Source organism: Pleurodeles waltl, chromosome 9, assembly GCF_031143425.1.
Source record: "Pleurodeles waltl isolate 20211129_DDA chromosome 9, aPleWal1.hap1.20221129, whole genome shotgun sequence".
NCBI classification, from domain to species: domain Eukaryota; kingdom Metazoa; phylum Chordata; class Amphibia; order Caudata; family Salamandridae; genus Pleurodeles; species Pleurodeles waltl.
The window spans coordinates 885591061-885611956 of NC_090448.1; the positions used below are offsets into that span (position 1 = coordinate 885591061).

Below are 20896 nucleotides of genomic sequence, written 5' to 3' on the forward strand. Positions count from 1 at the left end.
AATGTTGTTGTTGGACTCAGTTCTCGAGGATATGTTGGTTCAGGTTCTCTTGCCATGGACGTGCAAAGAAAGAGGATGGACTTTGCTTACTTTACACTATACAGGAGATAGTGCAGCCTGATTTTAGGGTCATTACGAGGCTTATGTTTATGGGAAATTTAGTTTTTCATGTTTTACTGTTTTTATTGGCTGCTGTGTGTTGCAGTAAAGATAAGAGAATAGCATAATCCTCGTCTCCGTGTCCTTAACAGAATTGAAAATTCTTGTTGCGTAAGCTAGACATTTTTTTATTCCACTTTAAGGCATCGGGTGTACCCACCTGGGTTCTAATGTTCCAGGATATCGGATGAATGAGTGGGTTGCCAGTTGGAGAAAGGCGTTTGAGAACCTTGGTTGCTTAATAAACTGCAACCTTGAAATTATGGAAAGCGACATTCTTTACTACATAAGACCTCTTGCAAGACTGAGTCCGTAACCATTACAGCGAAGCTATTCTGGTCTCACATGGCGGCAACCTGTTGAGAGCAGCATCTTTTCCTGTGTTGCTTGCTGCGGGACGGGCATGGGTCAGTTTAGCGGAGGCAAAAGCCCATATTCTTAATAAAAATATATTTTAGGAAGAGACAAAAAAAATATTAAAAAGTAGCATGGGTCTAAAACTCAGCAAGAAAGACTGATGTAACGATTCTGTAAATTGTATTATTAATACATGCTTTTTTCATATCTAACGAATAAAAAATTAAGCCCAAACTTGTTGAAATCACGAGGTTGAAGGATACGGTATATCGCTGTGGAAGCACTGATCAAAATGTGATAAAGTACAAAGTAAAGGCTCTTAGCACAGTGTTCACAACCTCAGGATTTGGTCTGTTTACATACCATGCGTGGAGGCGCACACGTCACAACGTCACTATGGAGAACACTCACATTTAGAGCGGCCATTTCGGAATGGGTTAGTCTGTATTACAGAAAAACTGGTGTAGCGAAAACAATGCTATACAAAACTATCGGACCTTTCTATCTTTACTGAATTAAGTCTAATGTAAACAAGAAATGCATTATCAGTGAAAATTCAAGAGTAGCGTATGTCGGAAAAATATAGGCATTTTATAAAAGCCCGCACGTTAATTCTGTTTCACGACATGACACGTCTTTTCACTTTCTTGAAAGCTAGCGTTGTGGGTATGATTTCAGTGTGTGATTGCTTTTTCACTCCCTCGGAGGTACCCATGGTTAAGTCCATCGTTTGTATCTTTGGGCAGCTACTGCTTGTCCCCTTTCTGTTTTGATGGTGACAACAGTTCCGTGTCCACGTCCCTGCTACTGTTGATGGAGGAGGGACGGATTGGCAGCTCCAGGGACTGAAAGTACCCCGGAGTAAGAGAACCGGGCAGGCATAACTGTTCTCAACCCAAACGAAACCACCAAATCCTGCCACAATCTTCTTTTGGTGAGGAGACCTAGGGGCCAGATAGCACCACTTGAAGAGGTCTTATGGTGAACTGCGGGTGTAGTGAGGATGCCTAGGATGGGAGAACGGCAGTGCTGCAAGGGAGGGATTACACGACGAGGGAGCTTAAAGTGCCACTGGAGTGTAACTTAAGGAGCCACTGGACACTGACAGATCCCTAGGTGGGGAAGGTGTATGGTTGGGGGGGTGGTGGGGTGTGTGTTGGGGTGGGGGCTAATCACCAAAATATCTGCAGGTTGCCGCATCTGGGAGTGGTGTTGAGGATGCTTCCCAGGTTTTAATGGGGATATTGGAAGTACAACTAAATGCTGGGGCAGAGTGGAAACTGTACGGCCATAAGAGAGAGATCTAAGGAGATGTGTGGGTGACACTGCGATAACCCAAAGGGTAGGAAGCTCATTTATAAATGTAGAGCTGCTTTCCAACCAGGATGAGTCGTGATAGCCTCGAACGATGGAACTGATGCTGATCTGGTTGCTGTACTTACGTTACGTCACTGTGAGCTTCGCTTGAAACGTAGGATGCACAAACCACGCATCATAGCATTTTAATGTCCCAATTTATTCGCTGTGGTCGAAGTCCATTAAGAAGGCGCAAGGAAGATGTTGGAGGGCCAGTGTGAGCTCGGACACATCAGTTATGCAGGGCATGGTGTTTTGTGGGGCCGTTGTGCTCTTCAGGTAGGCACAGGGGATAGCACCTTCTGAAGCAGGTAGTGAGTGTATGGGGCACATAAACATGCACTAAATTTTGGTTGCTGCAATGTGTTCATCAGCTGTCCTATTTTATTTTAAGCTGGTGGGTTTATTACATAATATGCTTATATTTTATGTGTAGTTTAAGTATGTTGTAAAAGGATTTGCATAAAATTCAAATAGTTTATGGCAATGGTTCTCAAACATTTTTGACCTGCGGTTCTCTTGAACTGTTGGCCGAGCCAGTATGGTTCTTGAAACTACGGTTGGTGTCTATGATGAGTCCAAGTAACTTGACTTTTTGATGAGGTGTTGCCAGCCTGTGCTAGATCAGAAACAATAAAACCGCTGGTACACATCTCAAAAGTCTATGACTTGTTTTGTCACAAACACGATTTCGTTCCCATAATCGCTACAGATGATGTACACAGAAAGGCAGTATGAAGTGTTATTGAGTCATGGGGTTAGGCAGAAATAAGAGTGGGCCTCGTTTCCTTGGAAAGGTGTCTAGTTCAGTCTGTCCTTTTCATGACTTTATTGCACCAATCGGGCAGAGAAGGGTATAAGAGGAGTGCAAAGGTTTCAGAAGCCCTCCTTATGAGTGTTGTTTTTGTCAAGTCTTTCCTCATTAAAGAGATGGAAAAGTTCAGAGGGGCATCGCAGCTGGATACAGCTCATCCTGATGGATTTCATCATCCAACCCACCAAAGCTGATGAGACAAGCAGACAGCACAGGGGGCGGCAGATGCTGAGTGGCCTGGCAGGTAGATGCTGAAGAGAGACAGGCGTTCACTAAACATAATCATATGAGATTGATGCGACCGAGAGGTGATATACAGGGAGTGCAGAATTATTAGGCAAATGAGTATTTTGACCACATCATCCTCTTTATGCATGTTGTCTTACTCCAAGCTGTATAGGCTCGAAAGCCTACTACCAATTAAGCATATTAGGTGATGTGCATCTCTGTAATGAGAAGGGGTGTGGTCTAATGACATCAACACCCTATATCAGGTGTGCATAATTATTAGGCAACTTCCTTTCCTTTGGCAAAATGGGTCAAAAGAAGGACTTGACAGGCTCAGAAAAGTCAAAAATAGTGAGATATCTTGCAGAGGGATGCAGCACTCTTAAAATTGCAAAGCTTCTGAAGCGTGATCATCGAACAATCAAGCGTTTCATTCAAAATAGTCAACAGGGTCGCAAGAAGCGTGTGGAAAAACCAAGGCGCAAAATAACTGCCCATGAACTGAGAAAAGTCAAGCGTGCAGCTGCCACAATGCCACTTGCCACCAGTTTGGCCATATTTGAGAGCTGCAACATCACTGGAGTGCCCAAAAGCACAAGGTGTGCAATACTCAGAGACATGGCCAAGGTAAGAAAGGCTGAAAGACGACCACCACTGAACAAGACACACAAGCTGAAACGCCAAGACTGGGCCAAGAAATATCTCAAGACTGATTTTTCTAAGGTTTTATGGACTGATGAAATGAGAGTGAGTCTTGATGGGCCAGATGGATGGGCCCGTGGCTGGATTGGTAAAGGGCAGAGAGCTCCAGTCCGACTCAGACGCCAGCAAGGTGGAGGTGGAGTACTGGTTTGGGCTGGTATCATCAAAGATGAGCTTGTGGGGCCTTTTCGGGTTGAGGATGGAGTCAAGCTCAACTCCCAGTCCTACTGCCAGTTCCTGGAAGACACCTTCTTCATGCAGTGGTACAGGAAGAAGTCTGCATCCTTCAAGAAAAACATGATTTTCATGCAGGACAATGCTCCATCACACGCGTCCAAGTACTCCACAGCGTGGCTGGCAAGAAAGGGTATAAAAGAAGGAAATCTAATGACATGGCCTCCTTGTTCACCTGATCTGAACCCCATTGAGAACCTGTGGTCCATCATCAAATGTGAGATTTACAAGGAGGGAAAACAGTACACCTCTCTGAACAGTGTCTGGGAGGCTGTGGTTGCTGCTGCACGCAATGTTGATGGTGAACAGATCAAAACACTGACAGAATCCATGGATGGCAGGCTTTTGAGTGTCCTTGCAAAGAAAGGTGGCTATATTGGTCACTGATTTTTTTTTGTTTTGTTTTTGAATGTCAGAAATGTATATTTGTGAATGTTGAGATGTTATATTGGTTTCACTGGTAATAATAAATAATTGAAATGGGTATATATTTGTTTTTTGTTAAGTTGCCTAATAATTATGCACAGTAATAGTCACCTGCACACACAGATATCCCCCTAACATAGCTAAAACTAAAAACAAACTAAAAACTACTTCCAAAAATATTCAGCTTTGATATTAATGAGTTTTTTGGGTTCATTGAGAACATGGTTGTTGTTCAATAATAAAATTAATCCTCAAAAATACAACTTGCCTAATAATTCTGCACTCCCTGTAGTTACTGCCTGAAGAATCCTCACGGGGACAGTAACAGATGAAAATCAGAGCTTTTTGGTGTGGCGAAGTCAGACTAGTGTTGAAGGGTTGCCTTTGAGCTGAGCTGAGGCAGGGCTACCAACCCCGCTGAGAGTAACTGTTTTCAAGATTTGGATGCGTCTGTGCACACATTTGATGAATGTGTAATCTGTGGTAGAATACAATTCAAGATAACAAAGGCAATATTGTTTAAGACGAGCAATTGACCATTTTGTCTGTGGGTTCCGTAGACCACTGTATTTACAAAGAAAAGTGTGCTCATAGGGGGATTTCAAGAACGAAAATCACATTAACAATTCGCTATATGAGGAATTCCCTAATAAATTAACATGACATGTTCACTACACACCATGTATTGATGCCGTGTTCTGCAAATGCCAGTGAAATACTTTTGTGAGTGACGTCTCCTCGCGTAAGAAATAGGAGCCTGTGAGCTAACTGCCAATAGAAATCTTTCACTTTACTAATGATATTACTGATCATGTTTACAAACCAAATGCTTATTGTATATTTGTGAAGCCGAAATGATTACAGTGGGAACACAAAAATGGTGTTTAACCTCCTGCTGGGAAAAGCCTAGACTCCTGCTCTGTTTCACACGAAAGGTTGTTTAAAATATTTTTGTTCTGGGACTGCAATGAGAATGGGAACAGCATACTCAAGAAGAAGGTATTGCTTGATAGGCAAACACAGGTCAGGTATAGGCATACTCTTATGAGTCAGAAGTTATGTGGCGTGATGCACAATGCCATTTTGTTTCCATAAGTTGTTATGAAAGAGAAGGCAGTGACTGACATTACTAGTGATTGTTTCCTGCCCTTTTTCTGTAGTTTTATTTTTTACCCCTCTTTTCCTACCTTTACTTTTTCTTGCCCTTTTTTGCGTGTTGCTTTTTAATCATTTTCCATTTTATTTTTTTATGTTTTATTGAAGTTTCCAGTTTTGTTGTTAATTTCAGGATTTTTAGTTTTTATGTTTTAATTTTTACATTTGTTTGGTGAGCATCGGTGGCCATCCATTTAAAAAAAAAAAAAAAAAAACACCGTGCATGAGAAAGAACAGGCATTTGACGCTTCAACATGTAGCACACACTGTTTGCTAAGGGAGATATGGCAGTTCTGTTTAATGTTCTTTACAGTGCATAACTCCTCCATCACGTTCTAGAAGGAGTTTGCTGAAGATGGAAGGGGAAGCCCCTTCTTTGGAGATGTGCTGACAAGGGACGTTTGCGAAAGGCCATGTGCCAGATCATAGGATCATACTCTCCCAATATCTGCCTTAGTCCCTGCAAATAAGCATTGAACTTTTGTTCTCCTGCTGCCAGAGGAATTCTGTCAGTGTTAGGGGTAAGAAGTATATTGCTCACCACACATTTGTAGAAGCAAATGTTTTGCCTCCGATCAGCCCTTAATGATAGTATGGGAACAATTCATTGTTCTGCTACAGGACCGCAGGCCCTGCAGTGGTTCCCAAACTGTGTGCTTGGTGCACTGCACCCCTGTATAATTTTGACTGCGTACCCACGCACAGATTGGGAACCACTGCCTTATGGCATCGAATGTCCTGCTGTAGAAGGTACACAGAGGCTTATTTCTAATTTTGAAAGTATTGCTTGCTTTGCATACAGTGGGGCGATGGCGGTGTTCTCAAATTGTAAGTATGGGTACTGTAATGTGCTTAAATGTCACAGTGCTTCACAGTCGCTGGCAAATGGGTGTCAGCAAGCATTGGGCTTGCTTTTTTAAATGGGGGAAGTATCCACTCTGTCTTTAAAAGTGTTCCTAGAAAGACTGATAAAAGCCACTTCCTTTAGAGCTGAATTCAAGATTACCGCCATCCACATTGCATGCTGTCACAAAAAGTCTCCACTGGCTATATTCCTTTAGATCATGCAGGGATAACTGGTCTTGAAATAAGCTTTTACTTTTTCCCCTCCCTTATTTATTTTGAATGCATCTGTACTTCTCTTCTACATGTGTCTTCTGTATATAAACTACTCTAAATCTCATGAGCTCTGTCATCACACCTGTCACTAATGTACCACACAGATTGTGGAGTAAGCGGATGGAATGGTTTCCTTTAGCATGTAAAACTAATCCCAATAAGGAATGGACTGACAACTAACATTGGGCTCCACGGTAGTGTGGTACTTGTAAAGTGCTTCAATGCTATGTCAGGGGTAGTAAGCACTATATAAACACAATTTTTGGGAACCGTAATCCTGGGTGAGATGGAGCAAGGTCAGTAAGTGTCTGGGGCATATAAAAGAACACTTAAACCTTAAATACAAAGTAAACTCAAGTTAAATTAATTAGTGGGAAGTGTACTACAGGGAGTGCAGAATTATTAGGCAAGTTGTATTTTTGAGGATTAATTTTATTATTGAACAACAACCATGTTCTCAATGAACCCAAAAAACTCATTAATATCAAAGCTGAATATTTTTGGAAGTAGTTTTTAGTTTGTTTTTAGTTTTACCTATGTTAGGGGGATATCTGTGTGTGCAGGTGACTATTACTGTGCATAATTATTAGGCAACTTAACAAAAAAAAATATATACCCATTTCAATTATTTATTATTACCAGTGAAACCAATATAACATCTCAACATTCACAAATATACATTTCTGACATTCAAAAACAAAACAAAAACAAATCAGTGACCAATATAGCCACCTTTCTTTGCAAGGACACTCAAAAGCCTGCCATCCATGGATTCTGTCAGTGTTTTGATCTGTTCACCATCAACATTGCGTGCAGCAGCAACCACAGCCTCCCAGACACTGTTCAGAGAGGTGTACTGTTTTCCCTCCTTGTAAATCTCACATTTGATGATGGACCACAGGTTCTCAATGGGGTTCAGATCAGGTGAACAAGGAGGCCATGTCATTAGATTTCCTTCTTTTATACCCTTTCTTGCCAGCCACGCTGTGGAGTACTTGGACGCGTGTGATGGAGCATTGTCCTGCATGAAAATCATGTTTTTCTTGAAGGATGCAGACTTCTTCCTGTACCACTGCTTGAAGAAGGTGTCTTCCAGGAACTGGCAGTAGGACTGGGAGTTGAGCTTGACTCCATCCTCAACCCGAAAAGGCCCCACAAGCTCATCTTTGATGATACCAGCCCAAACCAGTACTCCACCTCCACCTTGCTGGCGTCTGAGTCAGACTGGAGCTCTCTGCCCTTTACCAATCCAGCCACGGGCCCATCCATCTGGCCCATCAAGACTCACTCTCATTTCATCAGTCCATAAAACCTTAGAAAAATCAGTCTTGAGATATTTCTTGGCCCAGTCTTGACGTTTCAGCTTGTGTGTCTTGTTCAGTGGTGGTCGTCTTTCAGCCTTTCTTACCATGGCCATGTCTCTGAGTATTGCACACCTTGTGCTTTTGGGCACTCCAGTGATGTTGCAGCTCTGAAATATGGCCAAACTGGTGGCAAGTGGCATCGTGGCAGCTGCACGCTTGACTTTTCTCAGTTCATGGGCAGTTATTTTGCGCCTTGGTTTTTCCACACGCTTCTTGCGACCCTGTTGACTATTTTGAATGAAACGCTTGATTGTTCGATGATCACGCTTCAGAAGCTTTGCAATTTTAAAAGTGCTGCATCCCTCTGCAAGATATCTCACTATTTTTGACTTTTCTGAGCCTGTCAAGTCCTTCTTTTGACCCATTTTGCCAAAGGAAAGGAAGTTGCCAAATAATTATGCACACCTGATATAGGGTGTTGATGTCATTAGACCACACCCCTTCTCATTACAGAGATGCACATCACCTAATATGCTTAATTGGTAGTAGGCTTTCGAGCCTATACAGCTTGGAGTAAGACAACATGCATAAAGAGGATGATGTGGTCAAAATACTCATTTGCCTAATAATTCTGCACTCCCTGTATTTCACGTTACAAAACCTCTATTAGTTAATGCAATTCCTGGAGATGGCTATGTGTGTGTGTAACCAGAGAGCTACAGAACTGAATCCTGGTTGGTTCGGTGTAAAATAAGAACTTGTGTATTTTAGTGCTACGAGGTCCCAGCCTGTGACAGAATCACTGCAAATATGTAAGTCATTAATTTAAACTTGCATTACACACAGTATAAAATTGTTTGCCACAAAACGCTCAAAAAGATTTAAGTTTAAGATTGAAAAGTGCTTTCAAAATATATATTTTCGTAATAGGCAATTAGACCGTACCTAGTACAAACATTTTTTAAAAGTGGACCTTGATACTCCAGAACGCAACTGGTGACACTCTTACATTACCTCTCAAAAATAATAAATCTTTGTCATTTTGATGCTTCAAGTGATTCCATGGATTAAATGGCAAGAAGGCTTGTTTCGTCTGTAGCTCTCCCTCCCCTCCACAGCACAGGAAACCTCCCTTATTGCCAGACGAGGTATCATAACGTTCCGGAGCAGTTGACTTTTAACAAAATGTGGGGGAACTGTTTTTGTTACATTAAAAGAGTATTGCCACATCATTTCCCTCAGATCCCACCCTCTTCGACCTCTGAGTATTTGCTTAGCGTTAGTTTTACTCAAGGAATTACCTGTGTGAGTGCAAGATATTTCCATTACCTAAATAATTAGTTCCCTTATAATTATAATGCTACAGAATTGCACATTCTCCTTGGCTGTTTTGATTGTGTTCTAGAGGACTGTGTGAAAATAAAGCCATCTTTTGTAGAAACGTCAGAGCTTTTCAGAGGCAGGAAAAGTAAAGCAATAGTTTAAAAATCCATTAAGGTACTTGAAAGGTTAGAGGTAGAAGTGCAGAGAAGAGAATTGTTAAGTATGTAAAGCACTTTAATATAGCATGTCATATTAGTGTTTAAGTCCTTCCCACGCACTCCTGATTTTGAGAGCTAAGTCATCTGTGACACAGGGAGTTACAATTAACTGCTGAGACTGTTGTCAGGTGCGTGAGTAACTCTGGTTCCCTAGCTCAAACTAGCTTCTAGACTACAACTTTGGAATCGTGAGCTTGTTTTCACTGGAGATTTTAAAATCCAAATGTGCAGCTCTACTGTGAATTTTAATTTTAATTTCCATAGAATGGTATTCTAATCGGGTACAAATATGCTACCCGGTATTTGTAAACTGTTATTTTCTCTTTTTTTTTGTAATCATCATTCGGTATATTTATTGTCTGCTTTAGGGATTCTTTGGAGACCAACACAATGTCCTGGTTTACCGATCTTGCTGGGAAAGCGGAGACACTACTTAATAAGGTGGATCAAGGTGCTGCAGTAGCTCTAAGCAAAAACAAAGATGATTCCCAATCGGGGATGTACTATCCTGCAACAGACACTGACGTACTTGCCGGTTATTCTGAAATACAGCAGTCAAGCACATCATCAAAATACCAGACGTATGCCAAAGCAAGCTACATTTCCTCAGTTGCAGACAATATAAAGCAACAGAAGTCCACCATGCTGGCTGGTACAGCAAACCTGAAACCCACATCTTGGACATCGATGGACACCCCTCACAGTCCTGCAGGCAGTGTCTCGACTCCCAGGCCTTCCACCCAGTTTGTGCGACGAAAAAAGTCTGAACCTGATGATGAACAGCTGTTTGACTTTCTGAATAGTGCAGAAAAGGCATCAAATGGGAAGACTGACACCAAAAAGGAGAAAAGCAAGGAATTGATAGTTGAGAGCCATTCTCGGTCATCAAGCATCAGTTCGGTATCAACTGGTACACTAAGTATCAAAACTACAGACGATAACACTACCAAGAGCCAATGTAACGGTATGGTGCATTTCTTTACATTAACCGTAAAAGAATAATATGAGTAACGCATGCTCCGGTTAGATTGTTTAGAAAATACGTATTGCATGATCATAAGCAGCCCATTTAAGGATGTGAAATTTTAGAAAATGTCTGCTTGTCCGGGGGATGTGATGTTTCAGAAATCTACTTGACCAGTTAAAAAAAAAAGATGTACCACTTAATACCTTGCACTTAGATGTCAAATAAGGTCAGTGTACTGACTATGTCAGAAGTGTGATAGTAGCTCCTCCGATTATGCCAGGGCTCAGAATATGCGTGTGTTTGTATATATAATATATATATATATATATATATATATATATATATATTATATATACATATTGATCTTGGGTAGGTGTATATCTTGCCAGTACAATGTCATGACATTGCCCAACATCAATACAAAGTAACTCTCTTTTTCTGAGTGTAAGGCAGTGTATGGAACACCAGGTCTAATGCAGACGAGGACCCCACTGGCATAGGAAGAGTACCTGTGGCATACAGCAAGCCCCTCCATCTCTGGTGTAAGCAGGTGTATTCAAGACTAGGAAGGTGTGTTTCTTGAGTAAAAGCAATATGTACCCCTCACCCCCACTGGTATGTGTTAACTTTACAGCGCCTAGCCGTGAAAGAGTCTACCTCCCACCTTTTCGCTCAGACCCCACCGAGATCATCTGCGGCGTCCCACAAGGCTCCTCGCTCAGCCCAACACTCTTCAATGTCTACATGAGCCCCCTCGCCGACATCGTACGCAAGCACAGCATCATCATCACCTCCTACGCCGACGACACTCAACTGATACTCTCCCTCACCAAGGACCCCACCAGCGCAAAGATCAACCTGCAAGAAGGAATGAAGGACGTTGCAGATTGGATGAGACTCAGCCGTCTGAAACTGAACTCAGACAAAACGGAAGTCCTCATCCTCGGTAACACCCCGACCGCCTGGGACGACTCCTGGTGGCCCACGGCCCTTGGCACCGCACCGACCCCCTCAGACCACGCACGCGACCTCGGCTTCATCTTGGACCCACTTCTCACCATGACCAAACAAGTCAACGCTGTGTCCTCCTCCTGCTTCCTCACCCTCCGCATGCTCCGGAAGATCTTCCGCTGGATCCCCGCCGACACCAGAAAGACCGTGACCCACGCCCTCGTCACGAGCCGCCTGGACTACGGCAACACCCTTTATGCTGGGACCACCGCAAAACTCCAGAAACGTCTGCAACGAATTCAAAACGCCTCCGCCCGCCTCATCCTCAACATACCCCGCAACAGCCACATCTCCGCCCACCTGAGACACCTGCACTGGCTTCCCGTCAGCAAAAGGATCACCTTCCGACTCCTCACCCACGCACATAAAGCACTCCAAAACAAGGGACCAGAATACCTCAACCGCCGCCTCAGCTTCTACGCTCCCACCCATCTTCTCCGCTCCACCAGCCTCGCTCTCGCCACCGTCCCTCGCATCCGCCGCTCCACGGCGGGTGGGAGGTCCTTCTCCTACCTGGCGGCCAAGACTTGGAACACCCTCCCCACCATCCTCAGGACCACCCAGGACCACTCCGTATTCCGGAGACTCCTCAAGACCTGGCTCTTCGAGCAGCAGTAACCCCTTCCTCCTAGCGCCTTGAGACCCGCACGGGTGAGTAGCGCGCTTTATAAATGTTAATGATTTGATTTGATTTGATCCCAGCCCATTCATTTTCCTGATCTAAAAAAGAAACCTATTCTGAATTGATGGCACAGAATATTTGATGTAACAGGGTTAAATGTCCCCCCATTGAAAAAACTCTTCTCTCGAGGCCCGGCTGCCTCCCCATGATATATTTCTAAGTCTATTTCTAACTGTCATCGGCCGTATACAAATAAGCAATGCATAGAAGCTCTTGAAATTATGTTAACACAAAAAACTCAAATAAGCTCCCACTCCTCAGAGTGAAGCAGCAATTAGTTTTGACCTAAACTAGATAACTTTAACTTGTATAATTAGCCTGAAGCCTGAGATCCAGGCTAAACGAGGGAAATGTGCAAAGAAAGTATATCCCCTCATTTCTCTGGTCCCAAATTCGAGGGATTTCAGAGGTATAACCAACCCTCTTTAATGACAGGCCTGTCAAGGCCCTTTGTCCTCTTTGGATGACATCTACAGTTTATTTACCTCTTATATAGATTGAACATTAATATAAGAAGGCATTTCCAATAGGGACACAAACCCTCATTCCCTGCATTTCCAACCCACCCAAGTTCTTTAGGGAGTCAAATTCAGAGATCATGAGCCATACCTGGAGTGATTTGTGTAGACCACGTTGAACCCCCAGCGCCTCCTCTGATTCTGAGCCAGCAGCATGTCAGCCAGATAGATGTTCCACTGCTTTATTATTCTGAGGTCTTATGGTTTCTGATTTCCAGTGCAGCCAGCACTGTGGCAGTTTTATCTTTCTCAGACTGTAATCTGGTTGGTTCTTGGACATTACCAAAAACATCAGCCTCTTCCTCCTTTTCGTCTTCTTCTGTGGTAGAGGCTTAGCCTGCAAGAAAAATGTGAGGCACTTGTAGGTTACTTCTTACTGCAACCATTTTTTCCCTGCATGCCCTCCTGTAGACCCACAACCCTATGTTATTTTGACGGTCTCTGCCTTCAGTTTCCTATGCTGCATATTCCAGGTGACAAACTGACTGGAAGGTCTACAATTTGCTGTTGCACCATGATGCATAGAGGTTTTCTCTCTGTTGACCACTGGAGAATGACAACGTCCATGGCCACACTGTATATTTTAGCTCAAAGGGCCGCTGTGGAGTCCGATATTGCTGCCAAAAATCTTATCAAGCTTAGTTTACAACGAATTTGGTAATTTTTAGAATTCCCTGGAGGACCATGTCAGTATCTGAGCCCTTCTCAATGGTGTTTTGCTTTCACTAATGACCGAGCTGACAACAATCTCTGAAATGCACTTCTTTGTTTAAAGAAGACATTTATTGGTTCCTGAGAGAGGAGATTAGTAGGTTGAAGGCACACGTTTAAAAATAGTCACAGCAATGAAAGGAAAATATGGGATTCTCAATTGCAATGTACACAGCAAATATATGTGATTAAATTATAGCATAACTGTCAAACAAAGAATAAAAGTCCAAATTCATCACCGTAGGGCATATCACTGCTCGTCATCTTTCTCCTGCCAGCAAGTTGATGACCCCTGTTCAACTGCGAGGAAAAGATTTTCCACCCTCACGGGACAGGTCAGGCAGTTGAGGTCCACTCCTGACTGAAGTCTCTGAAAATTCCCCCTCACTGCTACCCAGGGACACCTTTTATAATATTCAAAACATGCTGGCTACTGTAGGTCAGAGTTGGAAGAAACACCGTCGAAAGTTGGCCAAGTTTTCAACTGTCTCTCTCAAGGCCGCACTAGAGAAAAACACAAAATATGTGCTTCCTTATCATGCCAGTGTTTGGTGAGAGAAAATACGAAAAACACAAGCTTAGTTTACCATGTGGAAAAACACAGCTCATCTGCAGTGTCTCAACTGCAATGTCTAACGCCACGATAAAGCCAATAGGTAGCTAAACTGAATACAAAATGTAATGTCTAATGCCATGTTACAGCCAATAGGCAGCTAAACTGAATACAAAATGTAATGTCTAATGCCATGTTAAAGCCAATAGGCAGCTAAACTGAATACGAAATGTAATGTGCTACTGGTGAACATTGAACAACTAATATGCATAGTGGTGAAACACAAAGTCAGTGGTCAAACATACTTAATTTCAATACAAATGGGAGCACCAAGTCCCTGCTTACCCATCTACTTTTTCAGCATGGGTTTCCCCATGGGGTCTCAACTCGGAGGCCGTTCACCCTCCCAACCAGTGGGCTTTAAAGATCAATTGAAGCCATGTGCTAGAACGAGCACATTGCTATAAGATGGCATACGAGTTAGTAGATGTGAGGTGTAGTTGCACTGCCTCCTCTCGTAATTGCCAGTAAAGGTGTACAAGCCAACAAATTAAGAGGGAGAGCCAAGCCAGAGCAGAGGGTCTGGCTCGAATCTTAGAGCCTGTGCATGAGTCGAGACCTACAAATAATCGCCATGTAAATCGTAAAGCGAACTTCACATAAAATATGATAACGTTGCTTCAGATTTAAAAAAAGTGTTCTTGTTTAACATGTGGAAGCTTTGACATTATTATGTCACCTTACAGCACTGCATAGGGACGTACTTATTAAAATTGATATTTTTTAAACATAAACATTAGTGAACCAAGTGGCAAGACAGTTGACATATAAAGCCTGTTCATGGCCCAGAATATTACAGAGCAACATTATAGTCTATTAAATCAAACACAACAGGTTTTGTATAACTGGTATTCTGACTCGCATATATGAAAGTGCTTTCATACAGGATAATAAAGAAAAGGTTTTGGTGAAATAATATATTTGCCTAGGTTTACTCAAATTAAGCCGGAAAGCCACGATTTATCCAGGTTTTCTTGTTTTGCTGTGTTGAAGTTAGTCACTAAATAGGTATCATACTGCCTGCCAGTAGGGGAAGCCCACCCTTTTATTGGTCGTTTGGCTACCCCGCACTGGTGATATCCAGTTTCGCCACCATGTAAAAATGCTACTAGGGGAGCTTCAACACTTCTAGCACTGTCTAGGACAGGGTTGCGTAGAGTGTTCCAGGCCTCAACCTAAGTCTTGTGCCAGTGGGGACAGGCACATTGAAATCTGTGCACCACCCTCAATCTAGTCTAGCCTGCAAGCCGGGGGGCGGGATGGAGTTGTCACAAAACCCTTGGTGCCAGATTGCCCCACCTCTCGTGCAGTGTCAAACCACTTTCCAAAGTTGGATGAGCATCTCAGTTGTGCACTACAGTCGCCATCTTGCTTTCATTGTCCAAGTCAGCCTGCTCTGATTTCGGACTGCATCTAGCGTTTCAAGGTCCCCAAGGTGAAGCATGTGCATATCAGCAGCTGTAGCAAGGATTCCCAGTGAGGATGTAATTACATCAGATTTTTAAAGGGAGACAGAAAGCCCTGACTGGAAGCTTACGCAGAAATGATATGCGGCTGGATTGTTGTCCGTACCCTCTGACTACTGCAGTGTACACAGCAAAAATGTTAATGCCATGCAGCATGGATAAAAACAATTTGTCGCTGTGTTGAAAAATTGTCAGAGCTCAGAAATATCTAAAACTCTGTAAAACACCCTCAACAGCCCGTTCCAACACACATGCCCCACAAGCACAAATAATGCCTACATACCCACCCTACACCACACACCACAGCAAAAGTACACGTCAATGCCCAATAGCATGCATGCTTCTCAACACATGATCACGCCGCAATCAAACAACGAAAATAAGGGACCTTCTGAGCAGAAAAGCACCTGACATCCAGTTCATCACAGCAACCTGGCTCGACCAATCATCGGTTCCTGTTATTGCCACGGCCGTCCCAGCGGGCTACAAGATCGAGCACCAGAACCACCTTCAAAAGCCAGGAGAGGAATCGCTTCCATCTACAAGGAATCACTCAAATGCACAACATCCACAGAGAACGCCACCCCATTCCTGAAACACCTGTACTTCAAGCTGCAAATCTCCAAAATCTTCACCTTGAACGGAACCCTTACATTCCGACCCACTCGGACCAGGCGTCACCTTTACCAATCTCATCACCGACTTCGTTGCTCTGCTCATGTTTTGCTTCAGTAATGACAACTGATGAAACACTCATGCACTGACAAAAATCTCTGGAATGCTCTTCTCAGTCTAAAGAAGACATTTATTACTTCACTTCGCAAGGTTCGTAAAGGAAGGTCAGCGTGCTGAAACCACACGTCTAAAAATAGTCACAGCAATGAAACGAAAACATGTACAAATGATTCTACTCTACAATATATACAGTAAATATATGTATCTATATTATAATGCAAAGCAAATAATGAATTAAAAAAATATGCATCACCATGAGGCAGGGGCACAACTGCTTTATCTCCCTCCTATTCAGCATCAGATCGCCAGATCCCAGAATCGATCGAGGAGAGAGAGATCAATTATCCTCACGGGAAGGATGACACACCCCAGCGTCCTGGGCATGCCTGAGATCTGAAACACTGTCAGTCCCCGGTCCATCTGGTCTCGACCTCTTATACTTTGAACAAACAAAAGAGGAAAATTCTAGAACCTCCCTCTCACCGCAGAAGTTTATTTATTCCAAAAATGCTGATTGCTTTAGGCCAGCTTTGAAAATAACACGTCAGGACTTGGCCACAATCCCAAGGTGCCACTTCAAAACAAGACCGTTCCCTGCCGTCTTAGTATATTCTTATCAGCCTAAGCCCTTGGTGGGAAAGAACATGAAAAATAAAAATATGAGCACATTGTACCACGTGGAAAACTACTTGCAGTTTTTAACGTGGCGGTGGCTAATGCTAAAATAAAGTCAATAGGCAAAATGAAGCTGGTGGTCACTAATGTGATGGTGTGCTGCTAGGCTAAGTGTAACGTGGAGTCGGTGATAAAAAAACAAATGTCATTACAGCTCACCATTGGCTCCAGAGCCTATATTTTCCTTGGTGACCTCAACTTTCACATGGAAGATCAAAAGCCCTTCTCCACAGCACTCCTTGAAAGCTTGAGTCACCCAGTTTGTCTCAGAACCTACACCTAGCGGGCCCCATCTTCACCACAGACAACAGCATCAAATACAATTCCATCACATCAGTTACATGGGCCAACCACTCCATCATCCACTTCCAAATTAACACACCTCAAATCAACACCCCTTTTAGGTTTAGCATTCCAAGCCTCAGCTGGGGCAAAATCCCAGAAGCAGACTGGCTCTGCGCCCTTATCATGGATCAGTTTAGTTCCATATACAACTTTGAAAAGGACATCAACTACTTCCTCTGCTGGATCAAGAACTGTGTGGAGTCCCTTGCACCTGTCAAACCCAACAAGCATAGTAGATAAAACAAGCAGACCAGCTGGTACACAGAAGACTTTCAAGACACCAAAGACACAGTAAACAGTTAAAAAGGAAATGGAGAGCCAGCCACAACATCACTGACAGAACTACATACAAGGCTGTGCTCAGACGCTGTGATCAACAAATGAGAGACACCAAGAAAAAAGCAGTGGAGGACAACATTGAAAGAAGCTCCAGCACCTGCAAGGAGATCTTCTTGATCATCAAGGATTTCACCTTGCCCTTAGTCACTGTCAACAACATCTACCGTAACTTTGCACACCCACCCTACACTAGAGAGCTAATCGCTGACTTACCAACAGCCAACCAAGCTGGCCACCTGCCCAAAATGGAAAACCCTCACTAGAAATGACACAGTGGGAGTCTTGCAGACCATCTAATCAGGGGCCCCACAAAGACCCATGCCCCACCACATCTACAACCTGGGCACATCACCAATTAGCAACACCCTGACCCACATCATCAATACCTTCATCATGTCCGCTGCTTTCCTGGATGAATGAAAACTTGCAGAAATCAATGCCTTTCAATAAACCCACAGCTGACCTGAATCAACTGAGGAACTTCCAACCCCTCTCCCTGATCCTCTATCCAGCCAAAGTGATTGAGAAGGGTATGAACAAGCAACTCACAATCTACCATGCACTTCACCATCTTCGAGACTTCAGAATTCAGATGACAGCACCGAAACAGCACTCATCTTGGACCCCGACAACATTCAAACCATTCTGAACCAAGGAGAAACGGCAGCCCTCATGTTGCTCGACCTCCCCACTGTCTTCGACATTGCCTCCCACACACCCTCATTAGAAAACTCCACGAGATTGGCACACAAGGATCTACTCTCAAATGCATCTGTTCCTTCTTCACGAGATGAACCCAAAGGGTCAGGCTGCTACCTTTCACATCAGAGACCAAAAAAAATCTGATGTGCAGAGTCCACCCTTTTCAACATCTACATGGCACCGCTTGTCAACATCATCTGATCACAAGACATCTCCGTAATCTCCTACACCGATAACACCCAACTCAAATCCTCTCCCTCACAGACAAGTCAACCACCACCAGAACCAACTTCACCAACTGCATGACCATTGTAGCAGGCTAGATGGAAACAACTGCCTGAAGCTCAACTTCGACAAGTGGAAGTACTGGCCTTCAGCAACAAGACCACCCCACCGGACTCCACCTGGTCTCCATCAGAGCTAGGACCAGCACCCCACACACTCAGACCATGCAAGAAATCTTGGGATCATCCTAGACGACAAGCTCAACATGACCGCACAAGTCAATGTGGTGTGCACCACATCCTACTCATGGTGCAAATGATCTTCAGATTGTTGCCTTAGAAAACGAGATGGACCCTCACACAGGCACTCATCACCAGCAGACTCTCTATGCCAGAATATCCAGACAAGCCCTACAGCCGAACTTGAGGTCCCTCATTTTCCTATATCGCACCCAAGACATGGAACAACCCTCCTCAGCACATCAGAGCATCCTTCTCACTTCTTGAGGTCAGCAAGAAGCTGAAAACCGGGCTCTTCGTATAAGCACTTTGGGGACCAAATACCTGCACACCTGCCCAACTGCCTGGATACCCTTAGATGATTAGTGCGCTGTTCAAATCAACACATAGTGTAACAATTTATAAAATGTGTGCTATAAAGTCTCCCTTGTTGACACAGCCATTGGTTTACCGAAAGGGTACCAGTCCCTATCTGTTGAAGATTATCCATGTAAAAGCCAGTTCCGCTCACCCTGTGTTATTGTGAACTGGGTTCAAGATCTCAACCCTTCTCCTAGCGAGCTTGTAGTAATTTCCGTAGCCAAAAAGCACAATCACTTTCTCGTACATTCGTTGACAGTTTACAAGGAAGCTGGTGATTGGATGTTCTTGAATCCAAAATGATCCTCTTGTTTGGTGGATTTTCATTAGATTTGAGAACATGCTGCTTCTATGTCGAATGTGAGGTATGCACTAAAGGCTCATGGGCCAGCATACATACTAATTAAAATATAAGACATGTGTTCTTAGCTTTTACATGTCCTGGCAATGAAAACCCCTCAAAGTTGTTTTTCATTGTGTCATGGGTAGCCTGCCGTAGAGTAACACTGATTTCCTCTCATTATATTTAATAAGGGGTTTTAATAAGGGATACAGTCAGTTTGGGAGCTGCTAGAAAAATACTTCTTACACATTTTAATTCTAATTTAAAATCCTCTTTAATGTTAAAGTCAGATTTTAAATTACTATTTTAAAAATGCCACTTGCAGGAATTTAGCATTTTCCTGCTGAAACCCAATGTGTGTTTCTGCCAGTTTCCAGGGTTGCATGACTGGCAATGGCTCTTCTGTAGTGTGTTGGGTATTTGCATCCAGATAGTGGACAAACGGTCCTTGGGTGTGGGGAACTGTGTCCCTGTCCTGAGCAGGATGGCCTTAAAGTTGTATTCAGCTCTTCTGAACTTCAAAGAGTAGCCTAAGGGCTATATCCTGCCCTTTCCTGACTTCAGAATTTGCCTACTTAGGTACTGGCAAATGCAGCTCACACCTGGGCCGGCCTGCCCTATGTTTCACTAGCATGTTGGAGGCAAACCCAGGGGAAATAGAAAACTGACCAGAACCAGTTTCAGGGTTAGACAATGGGTTGTCCACCATCCACAAGCTGGCACTGGGTGTAAAAGTGGCAACCCCAAAACCTGAACTCAGAACACTCCTGGGCCTGAGAAGATTCAGAAGGACTGCCCTGCTGTCTGAAGATGGAAAACTGGACCTGCTTGCCATAAACCCAGGACCCCAGAAGTGACCAGTGGCTAAGGTCAAGTTGGCCAACTTTGTGTTTAAACTATAGGTACTCATCAAGCTTACAGAGGCCTGTCCTGCTTTCCAACTGACAAGATCCCACTGTACTGGATCTGGTCACTTCTACTGGCATCTGTGGGAGAGAGTCCTAACCCCCAACCCCAAGTGCTGTCTTCATGGTCCAGGGACCTTGACTGGAGTCAGAGTGTACTCCTCCCTGCTCACTTGATCGACGACCTCACCGGATCGAATGCAGCACATTGCAGAGCCTCGCGTTGCAGCACACTGCAGTTCCTAATCAGCCTCACCAAATCTGATGCAGAGCCTCAAATAACGGCACCGCGTAGCTCCTGATAAGACACTTCACTGAATACAGTGCAGAGCAATGCAGAAAATTTGATCACAGCACTGGTCAGGTCCTGAGCAGTGGCTCAGCAGATGCGATGCACAATGGCACAGGATGATGCAGAGCCTTGAAATGCAGCACTGCACAACAGCTTCACTGGAACTCACTCATTGTGACGCAGAGCCTCGCATTGCAGCACAGCCTCTGCCCAGAAGGCAAACATGTTCCATTCCCAGCTGGCCGTACCGGACCCCATATTTGACGGGCGCCCCCCTGCCAGTTGGCCTGAACGTATTATTATTATTATTATTTTTTTTGTTCTCTTCTCATGAACCCTTTTTTCACCTCCAGTTATCTACCTACAACCCATT

General features: G+C 43.7%; 1 protein-coding gene across 2 annotated transcripts in view; it reads left to right on the forward strand.

Moving 5' to 3' along the window:
• The first annotated feature begins 1267 nt into the window (after nucleotides 1–1267).
• The window catches only part of GOLGA5 (golgin A5), a 160043-nt gene continuing 140414 nt past the window's right edge, over nucleotides 1268–20896 (forward strand). The window contains exons 1-2 of one of the 2 annotated variants that reach the window (XM_069208213.1): nucleotides 1268–1632; nucleotides 9764–10359. In XM_069208213.1, the coding sequence (XP_069064314.1) occupies nucleotides 9786–10359 (574 nt within the window). In that variant the 5' untranslated portion in view covers nucleotides 1268–1632; nucleotides 9764–9785. The remainder of the gene's footprint in view (nucleotides 1633–9763; nucleotides 10360–20896) is intronic. The other variant, XM_069208212.1, reaches the window with a different exon arrangement.